The sequence below is a fragment of the Paralichthys olivaceus genome, chromosome 18 (assembly GCF_024713975.1).
Source record: "Paralichthys olivaceus isolate ysfri-2021 chromosome 18, ASM2471397v2, whole genome shotgun sequence".
In the NCBI taxonomy this organism is placed as follows: Eukaryota; Metazoa; Chordata; class Actinopteri; order Pleuronectiformes; family Paralichthyidae; genus Paralichthys; species Paralichthys olivaceus.
This window is the reverse complement of record NC_091110.1, coordinates 12,240,368-12,257,189: the sequence shown is the minus strand read 5'-3', so window position 1 is coordinate 12,257,189 and position 16,822 is coordinate 12,240,368. Positions and strand designations below refer to the sequence as shown.

The 16,822-nt window shown below is 43.3% G+C and overlaps 2 protein-coding genes and 1 long non-coding RNA gene across 5 annotated transcripts in view; 2 read left to right on the top strand and 1 right to left on the bottom strand.

Moving 5' to 3' along the window:
• Window positions 1-7,218, top strand: part of LOC109626469 (WD repeat-containing protein 70) — a 34,012-nt gene extending 26,794 nt beyond the window's left edge. For all 3 annotated transcript variants that reach the window (XM_020082458.2, XM_020082457.2, XM_069513861.1), the window contains exons 14-18: window positions 863-963; window positions 1,972-2,051; window positions 3,677-3,793; window positions 5,520-5,682; window positions 6,312-7,218. In XM_020082458.2, coding sequence (XP_019938017.2) covers window positions 863-963; window positions 1,972-2,051; window positions 3,677-3,793; window positions 5,520-5,682; window positions 6,312-6,399 — 549 coding nt within the window. In that variant the 3' untranslated portion in view covers window positions 6,400-7,218. The remainder of the gene's footprint in view (window positions 1-862; window positions 964-1,971; window positions 2,052-3,676; window positions 3,794-5,519; window positions 5,683-6,311) is intronic.
• Window positions 7,219-9,628: 2,410 nt separating this feature from the next.
• Window positions 9,629-10,089, top strand: LOC138405428 (uncharacterized). Its single transcript, XR_011239165.1, has 2 exons — window positions 9,629-9,766; window positions 9,865-10,089. It is a non-coding gene; the product is annotated as an uncharacterized lncRNA (long non-coding RNA).
• gdnfa (glial cell derived neurotrophic factor a) lies at window positions 9,731-16,586 on the bottom strand. The gene is made up of 3 exons (XM_069513862.1): window positions 15,894-16,586; window positions 14,764-14,994; window positions 9,731-12,114 (listed from the first exon to the last, which is right to left on the bottom strand). The coding sequence occupies exons 2-3, from the start codon at window positions 14,966-14,968 to the stop codon at window positions 11,555-11,557; spliced, it is 765 nt and encodes a 254-aa protein (XP_069369963.1). The 5' UTR covers window positions 14,969-14,994; window positions 15,894-16,586; the 3' UTR covers window positions 9,731-11,554.
• Between the last annotated feature and the right edge of the window lie 236 nt (window positions 16,587-16,822).

Below are 16,822 nucleotides of genomic sequence, written 5' to 3'. Positions count from 1 at the left end.
CTAAGCAGCTTTCACCATCACAGAATCTGGATGTCCCAGTCATAGTCCTACCCCCACCCTCGATCCTGCGCTCCTGTCCTAGCCCCCCGCCCCCCAGATAGCCCTCTATGCTCCGCATAAAGTCGCAGCACACACTCCTCAAAAAATCTCTCCAACTTCAGAACATACTGTATACCCACACCACATTTACAGTGGTATCAAAAGTAAGACCATGTTTTCATTCAAGACAATAGGAAAGGGGTCTCAGACTTTTGACCCGAATGAATATAGATGGGAGTTAAAGATGACACTCTTTAAGATGTGTTGTGACAGAAGGTTGTGATACTTCAGCAATGGGTGTAAAGAAAGAAGGGATGACAGCAGGGAGACAAGCTCTTTACTATAAACATCTAAATCACAGACTGAACAGAGACTTTATCTCTGTCCAACAACTGTGGTTGTATTTCTCTCTCTGCCTCTCACTCACTCACACACACACTCTCACACACACACACACACACACACACACACACCTCTGGATAAATGTGGTCACATTTGTCTGTTGGCACTGGGCCATCTGTCACACACAGACTGAGGGATCCAGCCCTCATCCCAACAACCAAATATAGTCAACCAGAGCAGCAGAGCATGCTCGGTCTGATCCCCGCTGTACCACAACCAACCCAGGTCACACACTCAATACTTATAGGACAATAAAACACGATGGCTGCCTGCAAGAAGCAGAAATACCCTCGCTAATCCGACCCACAATAGAGAAAGTTGTTCGCTACCTGATGTGAGCTACTATTCCAAAGCATGACGTTCTTCAGTTATTGTTCAGTAACTGTATTTTGATGTTTCTGTCTTTCTGTGTGTGTTCTAGAGTGCCGTCCGCTGCCTGTGGCATCCAAAACTGAACCAGATAATGGTGGGAACTGGGAATGGACTGGCCAAGGTCTACTACGATCCTTTCAAAAGCCACAGGTATGTGCGGTTTAGACCTTCAGGGAAATGTTTAGTGTTATTTTCTTTATACTGATCACCAAAACCACCAACTGCCACTAAGAGTTTCTTTTAACCACCAAAACAATGGATTTATTTCTACTTAGCAGTACTGTCTCTGTAGCTTGAGCTGTGCTATTGAACTCTATAGAGGAATAAGCTACACAGGAAGTGTAGCAGAGACAGGACATCTGCCCAACTGCCCCATTAACTCACGTTAAAAATGCTGTTGTGAAGTTGGCAGAGATAAAAATATTTGACCCAAATGTTTCTAGATATTTCTCAAGTTCAACATCTGTCTCTGTTTGTCAAACTAAATACCATGACTGAATCCTTCATTGCTGTTCCCAATCACTAACATGTCACTCAATGCAGCACTATGCATCACGATGACTTATTTTTCATGCTTTTCGGACAACAATTGAATTAATGCAGCTTGATTGTACAGGTAATATTAGGCTGTGGTTAGTGTGATGAATTTAAATCAGTGTCACACATCCTTGTTAGTTTGTAGATTATCTGGTATGTCAGAGGCTTTGTTGAGTAAGTATACTTAATATATGGAATTTTAGTTTGTGTTGGATATTTCAGTCCATCCAGTCGAGGTTAGTTGTATTCTTATCAGCAGTTTTCTTTTTCTTGTTTCTTTCTCCAAAGTCCTGATATTATAAATGTTAACTTGTAGTAAATTACTCTGCAAGTCTTCACCAGTTTTTACATTTTATTTAATATTTGATCTTGTCTTGTTTGTCAAAGATATCTCATGTTGAGATAGTTTGTTGTAATGACGTTGATTCTGTATCGTCTTGTCTTTGTCATGGAAAAAAGCTTGTTAAAGAACATATTCAGTTATAGTTTTCATTAACAAAATCAACACTAGTCTAAGTCTTTTCTGGTGAATAAGAAAAGACCTGGGCTTTACGCTAATGTCTTGTTTTCTATGTGACACCTTCAAACAACATCTTTTGTAACCAACTGGCTCTTTTCTAGAGGGGCAAAGCTGTGTGTGGTGAAAAGCAAACGGAAAGAGAAGCACACAGAGATCCTAACACAAGATTACATCATCACACGTAAGTTATTGGTTGTCTGCACTTGTGTACACACACACGCACAGTTTTATACCTACAGTACCTTCTAAGGATAACAGTTTGCCACTTAATGAACTTTGATCCTATTTCTATGCTCTCTCCTCTTTTCATGCATGGCATTTTACACATCACCTTTTAATCGGTAAACAATCAGTGAAGTGGCTTTCTCAAAGCCCTCCAGCAGCTAAGTTCACCTTGAGCCATTACCCCATCTGTTCCACAGTGCTCTCCACATAAAACGGCAGTACGTGCACTACCAAAACAATGCCAGCCTTCCAAGTCCATGACATGACCGGAAGAGCATATTTTTAAGTTTCAAGAAACACGCTACCCCTTTTTGTCTTCACACACAAACATGCAAACACACACACTCTCACACTGGGGACTTCGTGAGGAGAGTGTTCAGGGCGTTCACAGGCACATTAGCTGATGGAAGGGAGTGTGGATGAGTGGATCGACAGCCGCAGGGCACTGTGCCATGCAACAGCCATGAGGTCCATGTGGTCTGTAGTCACAGCAGATCACGCTAAGGACAGCCACCTCTCCCACCTCTGCTGCGTGATCTCCTGCTAGTGTCTGTCCACACACACTTCACCCCAACCCGTCATCCTGTCATATTACCAACACACGAGGCCATCATCTCTTCTGTGCGTGCCTCATAGTGCTTTGTCCCCACACTGAAGTCATGAACCTACAGGAACCGAACAACTGCCAACACGTCGCCCCTGATTGGCTGCTCAGACCCAATTCAGACACCATTTATTGTTTGAGCGGCTGCAGCCGTTTCAGACGCATCATGTGATTTCATCGCCATGCCAACAGGGTGTGAAGAAGGCAGACATTTTGACTGACACAAGCAATGAGTGACGCACTTGATGCCCTGGCACTGGAAAATTAGAGGGGACAGGAAGCAAGTGATGGCCCATTGAGAAAAGCGAGGGAATCTGTTAACAGTAACCTTTTTGCTTAATGTAGCGTGGAGGAGAAGAATTAACATTGAACAGCGACAGGGCTCCTGAATGGAAAATCACTTTATCTAGCCCTTTAAAAAAAAAAAGTGTCTCTTTGTAACCCCTGAGGATAAGAGCTGAGCGCCCACTCGCTTTACACAAACGGCCGTGCACACACTCACTCTCTGTCCCACCTTTTGAGGGCAGTCATTCACACTTACTCATGCACGCGTTCACTCGCACACTCGTGGTTTTAAGTGCTGCGGGCCTTTATTGCGACAGTGTTCACCGAAGTGTGAAGAGTAATTGTCTGAATCTAAACATGTGGGATATAATGAATATGTTGGTGTGCACTATGGCAGAAAGAGTACACAAATGGAGAGACATTGCCAGAGATCAACAGGTGTGTGTGTATTTTCATGCAAACACAAGCACGTCTTTCGTGAGGTGTAGTAGTAGGTGAGATTGGTTTTTGGCGCCTTCTGAAAACACACGCAGCTTTACATTTCTGTCATCGTTCAGGGTTGCATACGTAGGCTGCAAACACCGAACATATCTTCAGACACTCTGCCTGCTTATTTGTGTGGCGGCTGTGTTATGTGATCTTGCAGTTACCTAAGCAACTTGATTATCCATGTTTACTTTGTGCTTCTCCAGCTCATGCGTTACCCATGTTCAGAGAGGCCCGACAGCGGAGTACACGGAAACAGCTGGAAAAGGACAGACTTGACCCCAAGAAGTCGCACAAGCCTGAGCCTCCAGTGTCGGGACCAGGTAACTTATTTTTGCTTTGCTTTTATTGGTACATAAGATTAAAAACAATACAGTATTAAAAAGGAAGATATAAAGGATATTCTATCTATGTCCCTAGTCGACAAGGCATGTAATGTGCAAAAAAAAAAGTACTGTCATTAAACATGAATAAAGTAAAAAGGTATGGCTTCGGTTCTTTCTTTAAAACATAAGTCATGTTCATTGGCGGATGGATGCATGATTCTGTTTGAGGAAAATGTTCAAATCCACAGTTGTTGATGTGTTCAGCATGATGCAACCCAGCTGAAGTGCAGAGCTTTCACAGCACTGCTCCCACTTGGCCCCTCTAAGATTCATCGTAGCCTGCTGTTGCCTCATATTTCTTAACTGCTGGGACATAATGATGCATTGTCGACTTTCTCTGGAACCCGTTTTCAGTCTGTTTGTATTTTTACTCCAATACACAAGTCCGCAAATACCACCCTTATGCATATTCATGGATACAAATCAAATCTCATTCCAACAGGCAAAGGTGCCAGACAGCGTTTCTTGATTTATTGTGTTCCAGCTGGCTTATATCTTTTCACTTTCACTGTTATTTTTCCCACTTAGTCCCCCAGTACTATATATTTACAACAGTCCCATAGTTCCACAGTGCAATAAAGTGCAAGTTTTTGTTTCTCAGATTGAACAATGCTGTTTAAACTGTCTCCTTGGGCAGATAAAATGTTAAGCAGGTCCCTTTCATGAAAATAAGTTTGACCGCTTGATAGCATGCCAGTGGTCTTTAGATGACAGGCTGTATTTATATTGTTTATCCTCAGTGTGAATTAACTCGCATAAGTGCAAGGTAATGCTCGTGGTTGGCAGAATGCTTACAAGCATTGAAAGAGGTGCCTCTTGATCCCCAAGCAACCCCCCTGCCCCAGTACAGCAGGGAATCCCTGCGTGTTTAAGTATGTGAATGTACAGTATTGATATGTGTGCATGTCCCTGTCCCAGCCTTGGCCTTTTAAGACAACCATAATAATGTCCTCTCTGGAAAGCAGGACATGTTTTACCCCATGAGGCTCCATTAAGTGTAGTAAAGTTCAGCCAGCAGCGTAGACGCACTCCAGCTACAGCAGAGCTCACTGCAGCTTTTATGCAGCTTTGTGAAACAAGAATGGAACAACTGCACAAAAACGACCCAAAGTGATAAAAAGCTCAAAATGTGATAAACTGCTCATGATTTAAAAACTGTTTCAAACCTTTTGTGCACATCTCATTATAGTAAGAAGTATTTGAAGCTTTTATATGAAAAATATAATCCAGTCATAGTCTGTGTGTAATGAACTGAATTAAAATACAGTTGCGCTTCAGTTGTGTATTTACAAACACTAGTAATTCATTTATTGTTATCTGTCCATGCGATTACACAGTTGAGTGAATTTGATGCTAAGTGATGCGACTCTACACAGAGATTATGGTAGATTAACACGTGGTGATGTCATCTGGTAGCAACGACCGGCCAATAGCAGACTGCCATGTCAGTCCTCACTTCATTAGTAAATGTCTGGCCTTTGGGTACATTCAATTTTTTACTTTTTTACATCATGTGGGTTTTAAGAGGTACAGTGGTGGGAATTTCTGTCTGCCAATGTGGTTGTAACTGTAGGGGGCGCCAAAGAAATTCTGTAATCCAACATTAGAAGATGTTACGCTTTTCTGTATGTGTGTCTAACGCGGTGATCCTGTGTCCTGACAGGTCGTGGAGGCAGAGTAGCAGCTCACGGTGGCACGCTGTCGTCGTTCATCGTGAAGAACATCGCTTTAGACAAAACAGATGACAGTGACCCACGAGCAGCCATCCTACGTCACGCCAAGGACGCCTCAGAGAACCCTTACTGGGTCGCCCCGGCGTACACACAGTGAGAAAAACTGCTATTTTCATTTGTAAAAACTCATTCACACCCCAAACATCCACCTCATTGTGTCTCACTCGCTCATCGTCTCTTGTTTCTTCATTAGCAGACAGTGTAAGATGAATACTCTGACTTCTTCTCGTGTTATTGTGATAGTACTTGGGTTTCTTCCTACTGGTGTGACTCATGAATGTTTAAAGAGCTGAACAGTTTTACTGCTACACTTCAGATCCCTATCACACTCAGACAGCGACAGTATGAAAGTGTGGAACAAAGCTGCGAGCCAAGTCAAACAGATTCATGTACAGAGCTGCAGGGAAATTATCTTTTGTTCAAGATACTAGATCAGGTGACGAACACCACTAGCAACTCGTTCTTTCATTCAGGTGAATAGTCTCAAGTTGATTCTTCCGACGAGCAGCACAGTGAAAAGCAGGTCTCTGAGTTACTGTCCAGTCCACTGCTTCATGCCACATCTGAAACCCAAACTTTCCTCAGGCTCAGTTGGCCTGAATAGAAGAGATCATTTGTCTGAAACACTGAAATTGAATTCTCGAACTTCTTAAATTTCTGCCATGTATCGTGGTTGTTTTCTTTAATCACTGCTTTGCTCTTGTGTTTGTGAATCCCTTTAGGACCCAGCCGGAGCCTTTGTTTGCAGAGGAATCAGAGGAGGATGAGGAAGCTGAGAACGAGCCAGAGTGGAAGAAACGCAAGATCTGAGAGGTTTTCAACAGCATTTTATTTGTAAAGGATAATTGATGGGGTGAGCTTGTGGTTTGGTGTAATGCACCACAGCCATAATGTTTCAGGATCAATCCTATAAATTGAGTTACTGTCAGAAACTCTGCATATGAGCATCAGTTAAATGACTAAGTTGTACAGTGTCTGTCCTCCCTCCTGGTATTTGTTTTTTAAGTGTGCATGTTTGCTTCTGTTTTGAGCGTCAGCACATTAACGTGCAGGCATTTGAACTTGGCAAACATCATATAATCTTAAACGAGTTTATTTTCTTTTCATTGAAATTCATCAGCTTTTTGGATTTTTGTGTCTGTTTTGATTGAACAGCCTTTATTTTCATAGTTTCTATTGTCCTCACACGTCTCCAGAGTTGGCTAATGCCTCTTAAATCAGCTCCAGATTTTGTGGTCTGGTTCTGTTCATGAACTATGAAGAACAGTCTGCCACAGAAGTTTGCAAAATGCAAAGAAATGCAAATAAATCAGCCTGTTTTAAATCAGCCTGTGGAGAATGTTTTAAAGGTTAACTGTTTTGTTAAACGTGATATACAGGAATTCATCCAGGTATCTGCTAATTAAGGTTTTTCTACATACTGGATTCTACCTTGATATAAAGAAACAAGTGTTAACTTGTTTAACAGTGATATATTTTATCCTTAGTGAAATCTGGAGATAATAATCTGTTTTTATCAGCTAATCAAATAAATTCCTCAGCCAAATATCTTTGTTTTTAAGGCACTAGCTCAAACCTGTAGATACACGGTACAAACTCCCTATTTTAAATAAACACTGATGAATCATGGTTACGTTTTGAAATTAATTATCTTCATTCTAATACAAAATATCTCAACTAACTTTTTCAGTTTGAACTACATCTCACAGTCACCCCTTAGCTTTTAATTTGCTAATGAAGTCCATGAAACCGGTGTTAGGATTGTAAAATACACATTTAAGTTGCTTTCATGCCTAAGTTTTTATCATAAACGTAGGTGTGGCCACAACTATACATTATTTGTTTGTTGGATTATTGTTGAAAAACATAATGATGTGGAATTTCTCTTTCTGTTCAAATACCTCGAATGACCTTCACAGTGTCAATATGTATCTTAACTGAAAGAGAAAACCACCCGCAACATGCAGACCTAATGAAACCCATGTTGGAGTTCTTTGCACATCTCTCTGGAATGAAACCTCTTCCCACAACATGCCAGTGTTTCAAACACAGCTTGAGTCACATTGTTCATGTCACCGTATGATGGCTTTGATTTTTGTTGACGAGACGACAGAGACTCCCTCTGACATCTGATGTTATCTTCTGATGTTCAGATGTGGAGAGTCTCAACACTGTCAATGAGCTGGTGTTAGTACTCTGTGACTAACAATGGGAGAAACTGTAGAATGAGCCTGTGTCGTTCCCACCCGACCAAAATCACAAGCAGACAACCGAGTGTCTCAGGATCCTGGCAAACGTCCGCTGGCCATAAAATCTCTATGAGACAAAGAAATACCAGGATGGGAATTATGGGAGGACTGAGGCAGTGACAGTGTTTTAAAGTGCAGTGAAAGTAGAAAGGAGGAGATCAGTCTTCATGGGGCAGAAGATCCTCTCCACCATGCGATCATGTGTATGAGGAGAAGAGAGCTTGACCTCTACAGACAATTTCACTGCAAGAATATTATTTTTAAAACTTAAATTAATTAAAACGTCAGAGTAAAATCCAGCACCTCACGAGGATGTTACGATTATACGTTTGAGAACACAACACGTGAAAATGAAAACAGCAGCTGGCGCGTAGAACAAGCTGCTGATCTGATGCACCACGCGGCGACCACGTCCCAAATCAAACACACCTGCCATGTTGTGTAACAAACAGGTGCATGCTGGGACTGACAAAAGCTGAAACGCTCAGTGTGTCCTTCAGCAGGACGTAGTGGAGACTTGCGGACATATTAACGTTCAGACAGGTGTGAGCAACTAATGACTTAAACTCACTGTACAGAGGAGAGCATCATTAACTTGTGCGTTGCTTAGCGATGTCGTGTTCTGCCTTATACATAAAGGTATGTGGACACACTGTGGTGTCCCTGGACGATCGCTTAAATAAATCATGTGCACAAGCTACAACGTGCCTGACTTAAATGTCTCAGTTGCTTTTGATGCAGTTCTCACCAGGAACTACTAATATGCTTTGTAACAATAATGTACATCCACCTGGTAGCCGTTTTCTGGTAGTTCATTTTCTCACTTCTTAAAACTAAAAATGAGGATGAAAACACAGTTTTATCTGAGGTTCTTTAAAATGTATTAGGCTTCAGAATTTAAATAACTTCTTTTCAGTGATGCAAGAAAACAATATTCACAGCTTTAAGACTCAAATATTGAAATACTGCATTATTCTAATTGTCAGTACTTTGAGGTCCAAAGATTTGCAAATGGACATATAGTATAATTCTATGACAAGAATTGAAATGGACTTTCCCCTATATAGCTCTTGTAGAACCTTATCTATACATCGTGTACACACTTTGAGCCCCTGCTCACTGACTCACTGTCTGCACCTCTGCTGCGGTTTTCTCATCAGCATTTACATATCTTCCTCGCACAGTGGAAACATTCGCCAGCCCCTTGATTTACAGCTCAGTGGCGCTTCCCCGCTCGCTTTTGTTTACTGTACGACCCTGGGCTGGCGTTCAGGAATGCAGAACAGAAGAGGACGGCCGCTAGCGTAGAGGCCATCGCTCAAACCATCCTCCATTTAACCCACATTTTCACCCGCAATTTTGCATGATGCTCGTATAAACACGTCCCGGGCAAAATTAGCAACATCTGGCACCGGAGCAGTGTTGTGCATGGCACGATACCAGGAGACACAGTCATTTAATAGAAACAAGTTTAATTCTGTAAAAAGTTATAAAATGAATATTGTACAAAAATAAAGTTTGCAGAGAGCTTTGGTTCTGTAACACAAAACAAGTGAGACATGACATGACAGGTTTCTGTCTCTTCTTTTTCCCACGGAGGTGTTGAACACATTAAGGAGTGAACACAGAGGCAATCCCTTCTTCTAATATTAACACTGAGGATTCCTGTGCATCTTTACCTCTTGCTTCTTAACCTTTGCGTGAAAACGAGAGGACGAATCCCAGAGGAGCAGTTGAGCAAAAAAACAAAAACAAAGTGGTGACGATGAGAGGACGGGTGGTCACAGTTTACACACTTTAACGTATGGTATATCGAAGAGTGGCGGGGCGCTCCGAGGCTTCTGGGAAATCTCCTAACTGCACATTCTCATCTGGAAAGGCTTACGCACAAATCAGTTGTTAAAGGGGAAGATGATCCAATTGATGAGGTATGCTGCGATAAAAGCTGAAGTGTTTTTTTTTTTCTCCCTCTATGTAGTATTTGGCCTAAATTCAGCCTGATGCAGTGGATTTGTTCTGTTTGCAGGGGGATTACACAGTAAAGCTGGCTTGCTTGCTGCTGGGTGGGCACAGATACCTTGGTCCCTAATCCGTGCTAACATCAAGACCCACCCGAGGGCTCTCTTTGTTCCACTTAAAACCACGGGTCTCGATGGGCACAGCAACATGCCTTTAAAGAGCCTCCTGTTTTCCTGGATGTATATTTCTGCTCAAGTTTGGGAATAAACTTACAGATGTATGTAGAAAGAAACTGAGCCGACCCATTGTCTTCGTATTCTCCTGTGGAAACGTCTCCTCTTCAGATATTTACATCAGTTTACAGTAGCTAGATCGTCCTTAAACTGCTGTCACCAAAAATGCCTTTGCCGTAGGGGATATTTGGTTAAGACTCAAATGAGAGGATTGATTTCAAATCCCCTTTTCAGGGAGTAAGACCTGTCTGTCAGAGCCGAGGCAGATACACAGGCCGTCCCGTGAACTTTAAAGCCTATCGGGACGGTAACCGCTGCAAAGCCTTTGCTCAGACTTGGTGCGAGGCCAGAATGAGGTTTCGGGTAACGGACGCTGATGGGCAGGTATTCTAGCAGCTTCTGTACTCCGTGACTCAAAGGATAGATCCTGAAAGGCACCTACAGATCCTCAGAGAGACGACTGGTGTGACGGTAGATCAGGAATCATGGCGATTCTGGATTATTTCATTTACTTTGAAAATAAACAGCAGTCTCTTTGTAAACATACAGTAAAATGACGTGGATGATGAGGAGAGAGCAACATCTGAAGTCCCCTGACTTCACGAGTGGGTGAAAATGAGGTGAATTGTCCCAAAATAAAATAAAAATCTACCCTGCCGTCCCTAAGAACACTCAAAACAACAGATCACTTCAATCTACATCTTCTATTGGTCCCCTCCTCCGTCTCCTTTAACTTTTCCTATTTTAGATTTGTTTTGGACTCATGAATTGAGAAACCCTGGAATCTAAGTGAAGCGAAGAAGCATTTTTAGGATGTGTGTGTTTAGCAGTTATGGAGTAAGATGTTTTTCATGAGAAATTGCTCCACTTTGGCACCGTCCAGGACAAACGAAGCATTTAAATAAATAAGAAAAATGACATGTCTTTCATAAAATGGTTTGAAATAAATAACAATAAGTTAATTCCATCTTAATAAATATACCTCTTACACACACGTGTATATATATATATATATATATATATATATTTTTATATATATATGACTGGATTTTATGTGGATGCACCAAAAAGTCTTTGCTGAACTCCGGCGCGGTCTTTCTATTATCACTTGGCTGTGAATGTAAATGTCGATAGCCAGACTGTGCAGTGGAGGTAAATCTGACTGCAGCTGATCAGCAAATATTTGGCTCCTCAAATCTCTGCGTTCGTCCGCAGTCTTTGGAGGAGGTGAAGGAAAACTTTCTCGGTAAAATGAATTCTTCTGGAGAACAAGCCAAACAAAGTCATTCGTTTTCCTCCACTCTCCCGTCTTTAGTGTAACAGTACGGATTCTTCTGTGTTCTTCTGGTGCACAGCTGATTCATGTCTGCATGTGTCTGAACAGTCACACACAGCTCAAAACATCTGGAGGACTGAGTGTGAAATGAGACGATTCTCTTCCATCCCTCTGTTTGCAGTGTGAGCTTGTAGAGGTGATCCTTGGTTCACTGACGCTCCTTGTCTGTCATTTTCAGTGAGTCGTCCTCAGACGCAGCCACACTTCCTGGCAGAGTGCTTCTTCAGTGTGTGATACACAACGTTGTCGTCCAAGAAAGACAAGTCGTCGTCGAACGCAATTGGTCGACAGCAGGTGCGGGAGGGCGTGTCCTTGTCCAGCTTCTTGTTGTGCGTGAGGTTGTTCAGGATCTTGTCGTAGTTGGTCTCGGCCTCGACACAGGGGCCGCTGCAGTACCGAAAGATCAGCTCCTCCTTAGTCTGGTAGCCCAGCCCCAAGTCCGTCACATTGAGATGGACCTCCTTCAGCAAGCAGCCTCGGCTCTGCACCGATATCCTCTCCCGTCCCCTCTCGCCTCGGCCCCCTTTGCCACCCCGGCTGCCCCCTCGCCCCCGACTCCGCCTCCTGTCGCCATGTCCTCTCCCCTCGCCCCTCGCACCGCCCGTGTTTGCTGCTCCTCTCTGTCTCTGCTCCCTCCGGCCCCTGGAGCCGCCGCTGGGATCCGGCGATCTCCGGAGTCGTCCGATGGTAGCCTCGATAAAATCCATTACGTCATCATACTTCTCTGGATAGAGACCCGCGATGTCATCTAGAAGAAGCAACAGATTCACTTAAAGATTGCAGAATGGCATCAACGCTGTATTTTTGGGACAATCATGTATTCAGTCATTAATTCAAACTTTAAATATAAGTTTAAATATATGATACAACCAGCTTTTTGGGGAAATTTGATTATTTGCTTCACGGCAAAGAATACACCACTCATATGTGCCAACAGGCCATTAGCTTAGCTTAGCAGAAAGACTGGAAACGAAGGTAAATGACTAGCCCCGCTCAAAGTACAGGTGGAAAACCATCTGCCTACCAACACTGATTATATGTTATATCTCATTTGTTTAGTCTGAGCAAAAATAAAACGTCTCATCCTTGTGTTGAATGGAAAGATACTACACAACTATTGATTTTTGCCAGAAAGGGAATTTGCGTTTTTCGTTTTTGCGTCAAAGTACAGAGGCACATATGTGCATTACATGTAGAGCTACTGTAGATTAACGATGTGCAGTAAAGAATACTGTACGTTGTTGTTGACTCTTCATCCAGCATGTGGACGGTAAAGTGTCCAAACACGTGTGGACACAAACACAGATATTGTCTGAATACAGAAATACTCAGAAATGTGCAGATCAGCAACCGTGCACAATGATTTATAGATAAGTCTGCAACGGAGGAATGCAAAAAGAGTCCAGGGTAGTTCACGTCAAAGTGCAGGTGCCCTGGTTTAACTCCTCTCTCCTCTGAGACGACTCTTGGGAGGATGAAGGTCGAAGGGTGTTGACAGTTCAATTTTCAGATTTTCCAAAAGCAGAAAGATATATCTGCACGTGAAATAACGGAATATGGGCCGGTCTTGGTTTTGCATTTCAACAGCGAATGCCTTCATCAGGTTTCTGTTTCGTTATGTCTTTTAAAGGATTTTCAGCAGTTTCACACGGCGGTTGCCTGCATTGATAAAGCAGACACAGGCCAATTCAACCACTTAGAGAGAGGCAGTGTGACATCGTACTTCAAGTCATTTCAATCTATGATGGATGTACTTTTAGAAGGCGGAGACTTCAAAGTCTGAATAGAAAAGGAATCGCATGCTTTGAGTCATTTAGACGCAGCAGAGTGAAGTCTGCCTGAAACTCAAAACATGCAGCGGCACAGCTCTGCACCATCTGCTCCGAGCAGGACTGACTGAAAGCCTTGGACCCTCCTTTGTTACATGTTGATTCCATTAAGGAGATACGTCGCTCCGACTCCAACGCCCGCAGGTCTGGCAACGATAAACTATGTATGAAGCTCATGAAGACATATTGTTCTGAGATTAAGTCAATTACCCAGACTCTAATTACATTAGCTTTGTGCGTGCACGTGTGAGTATACGGTAGTGTGTCGTCATGCTGTATGTGTGTCAGCTGGGTGTGATGTCTGGCAGGTGGCGTTGTGGTTGACGCCGGCCCCTTTGTTGCAGTGTCACCTATCTCTTCTCTTTTACCTGTTCTGGTCGAGCACGGGCCTATTGTATGTCACCTGACAGGCAGGGGTGGCTACAGTGTACACCTGCTGACAGGCCGGACTGGTGGCAGCAGACGGGGGGGGGGGTTGTGATGCAAGTTGTGCATAGTTAATTCTTATTGTTCTATGAATAATCTCTAGCATGCTGGTTGGCTGAATGTTGCATCAGTCTAAATGTGCAATTGTTGTCGTCGATTTTGTGTGAAGTCAATACCGTTTTCTGACTTTCCGCGCAAAACTAAAAAGGACCCCTACCCCACTTGGAGCCACAGTGCTGTTTACACTATTAGTGCATAGTTAATGGTCTTGGGTTACACAGAAGATCAGTGATGTCACCGCGGCTCCAAACAGAATATGAGGTGGCGGGACAAACATTTGTCTAAATGTTCCATTCCTTATCTAGTTCTTGGCAGCATTTCCATCTGTGTGAAGATGATACAATGTCACACTGATCCAAACAAAATAAATTCCTGCCCACTGTCGCTGTTGAAATGAACATAAACACAGAACTCTCTCTTGATGTGTTAAACTCCCCGGTGTTGTCCAGCCACTGCCCTGAAAAAGTCCCTGCGACCTGCTTCACTTCAAAACACGCCATGATTCCTGACTTTCTGGCAGACGGGTAAACATCGGGGGTCTCTCCAGTCGCAGAGGTGAGCATAAACAAAGGGAGAAGGGAAAACAGTCCGAGCTGGTCCGACTTTAATTCATTGTCGCCGGCTTGTTTTGACACCAGTGTATGTAAACCACAGCAGCAATAAAATACAAATTAAGATCTTCCTACTGATAACCTGCTCGTCTGAGAGCGTTATCAATGTGGGACTCTCCACTGGTGGCTCAGCCCACATGGATATCGCTTTACACGCTGTTTCTCAAGTGTAATTAGTCAGGAAAGGCCAAATTACTTGGCCCGCAGACCAACTGGGTTACAGTCTGAGCTGCCCTGGTTTAAAATGCAACCCGGAGTATGACCTATACGTGGTGTCAAGAGTCGACACATAGCTGTGAATGATGATAAGACAAAACAAATGTGAGATTTCACTTCTCCCTTGACATGTGAATGGTTGGGTGCATGTTTTTCTTAGAGGTTTCCACAAGCCAATTACCAACCATTCAAATGACTGTCACAGTGACCTCACACCTCAAAAGATTTCTGTCAAAACACGCCGCTGAGCCTTACATTGATTCTCCATAGAGATCTCCTGCAGGTTGGGGTCTTTGCGCTGGAACGCTGGCTCTTCGTCCTCAACAGACAGGGACGTGGAATCACTGTAGCTGCTGGGGAAGTAAGTCCTCTTGGCGGGCTGAGTGTTTTGGTAGAGAGGCCGTGTAGCAGCAGAGCTCAGGAGCAACAAACACGTGGCCAAAACATCCCATAACTTCATCTTAGACTCAGTTCCTATGAAGAAAGCTGTGAAAAATAAATAAGAGAGGATGTTTTATTGGAAACAAGGTGATAAAACTAACTGATTAGAAACAAACAAAACATTAGAATAAAACAAATCCTAGCATGCTCTGGGTGGAGGCCAACTTTTGTTTGTAATGAAGTCATCAAAGTGATGTGGCCTAAGCTCCACTGACTCATTCTATATTAATAACTATGTGCCATCATGTCAGGAGACTTTGATCCACACTTTGTCTCATGGTGTTGCTGTAAGCATGAATATCAGAGTAAACCTACTATAAAAAATTTATCACAATGAAAAAATTAACTTAAATGTGCTTGATGAAGTCAAGATATCCAGAAAATATAGAGGCAGAAAATGGAGAGAATGATAAAACGAATGCGTAAAACTGTGCGTAAAAGTGCCGCATTGTTTTTAAAATTACAAAGATTTATGAATAACCAGCAGCTTGCTATTTACTTGTTTGTTTGTTTATTTATTTATTTGTCAGACTGGGATTATAAAATGATACATTCCTGCTGCTGTGATATCAGGAGGGTGCGCCTCACACACACACACACACAAAATGCGTTGGTTAAAGCACGCACCAAAAGATTGGCACCGATAGCCTAAATAATGGTGCGAGTTGGCCAGATGGCGATCCCCAAAGCTTACGTGACTCCGTCTAATGGCATGTTGAGTCTGCAGTAAACCTAAACAGCCATGCATGGATAAATACTGGGCTTTAACATGCAATGCAAAAAGTCCCAACAAGTGATATACACAAGCACGAGTCGGATTTTCCGTTTTAGTTTGTTATTTCTGCGAGAACCGCTGGAGTGAAGCGCGTTTTTTGGTACTTTACGCACAGACAATCGAAGGATATGAAAATGTCAAATGGTGCAAACATAAAAGCTTCACTTACTTTAAATATGGCCCATGCAGACCTGAAACTCGCTCGGCTGTTGGCGTTAAGATCCAAACAGAAAACGCGACTCATTGAGTGTCCCGAGCTGATTCAGCTGCAATGAATCGTTTCAACGGCCACAGTCCAAAACAAAAAACTTCCTCGAAACGTGTTGAAATTCAGTTTGTGTCCGAACAGGGAAACAAAATAAGAGACGGTGCGCCAGGTGTGGTTTGCATGAACTCCGATCCAGCGCACCGACCGAACCATGCGTCTGTCCACACGTTTGGAGTCCAAAGGTAGGTGTTGAAGAGCGCCCACCGAGTGCCACTGCGCCTCACTGGCTCCAGTTGCAGTCGCTGATTAATTGGATGCTACGTTTCCACGTTGGAAATCCGAGAGAGATCCACCATCTCCCAGTGAAAGGAGTCCAATGAAGACATCAGCGTCTCCAAGCGCATGAGCGAGGCGCAAAAAGGTGTCTGCTTTCCCGGAGTGCAACAAACTCCTCTGCGTATTGATTAAAAAAACACAGTTTCAGCGTGGATATATCCAGACGTGCGTTAAAAACTCATAATCGCCAACAGTTTGCAGTATCTCGACATGGTACACGGCACAGATGGGGGTGTTTACTCTCCATTTTTTTGTCCAGGTCAGGTAGTGTCTATGCAGCTCGAAGGGTTTCCACACGCGTCCTCCTCCTCATGCTGGACTGAAGCGGGACAGATGTCTGCGCATAACAACGCACCGGGCGCAGAGGGCGGTTTGGAGAGATTTATAGTTGTGCGCTCTGACGTTTGGGGGCAGTTGGTGTCCGCCCCTCTTTTATAGATTCCCCCTGCAAGAGCAAACAGTGAATAACAAGAGGTCCACATATCTGTCCAAAACCACCCCTGGAGCCCCCGTTTGGAGGAGCGCGGTTTTCAGATGTCTTGGGGATTATGTCA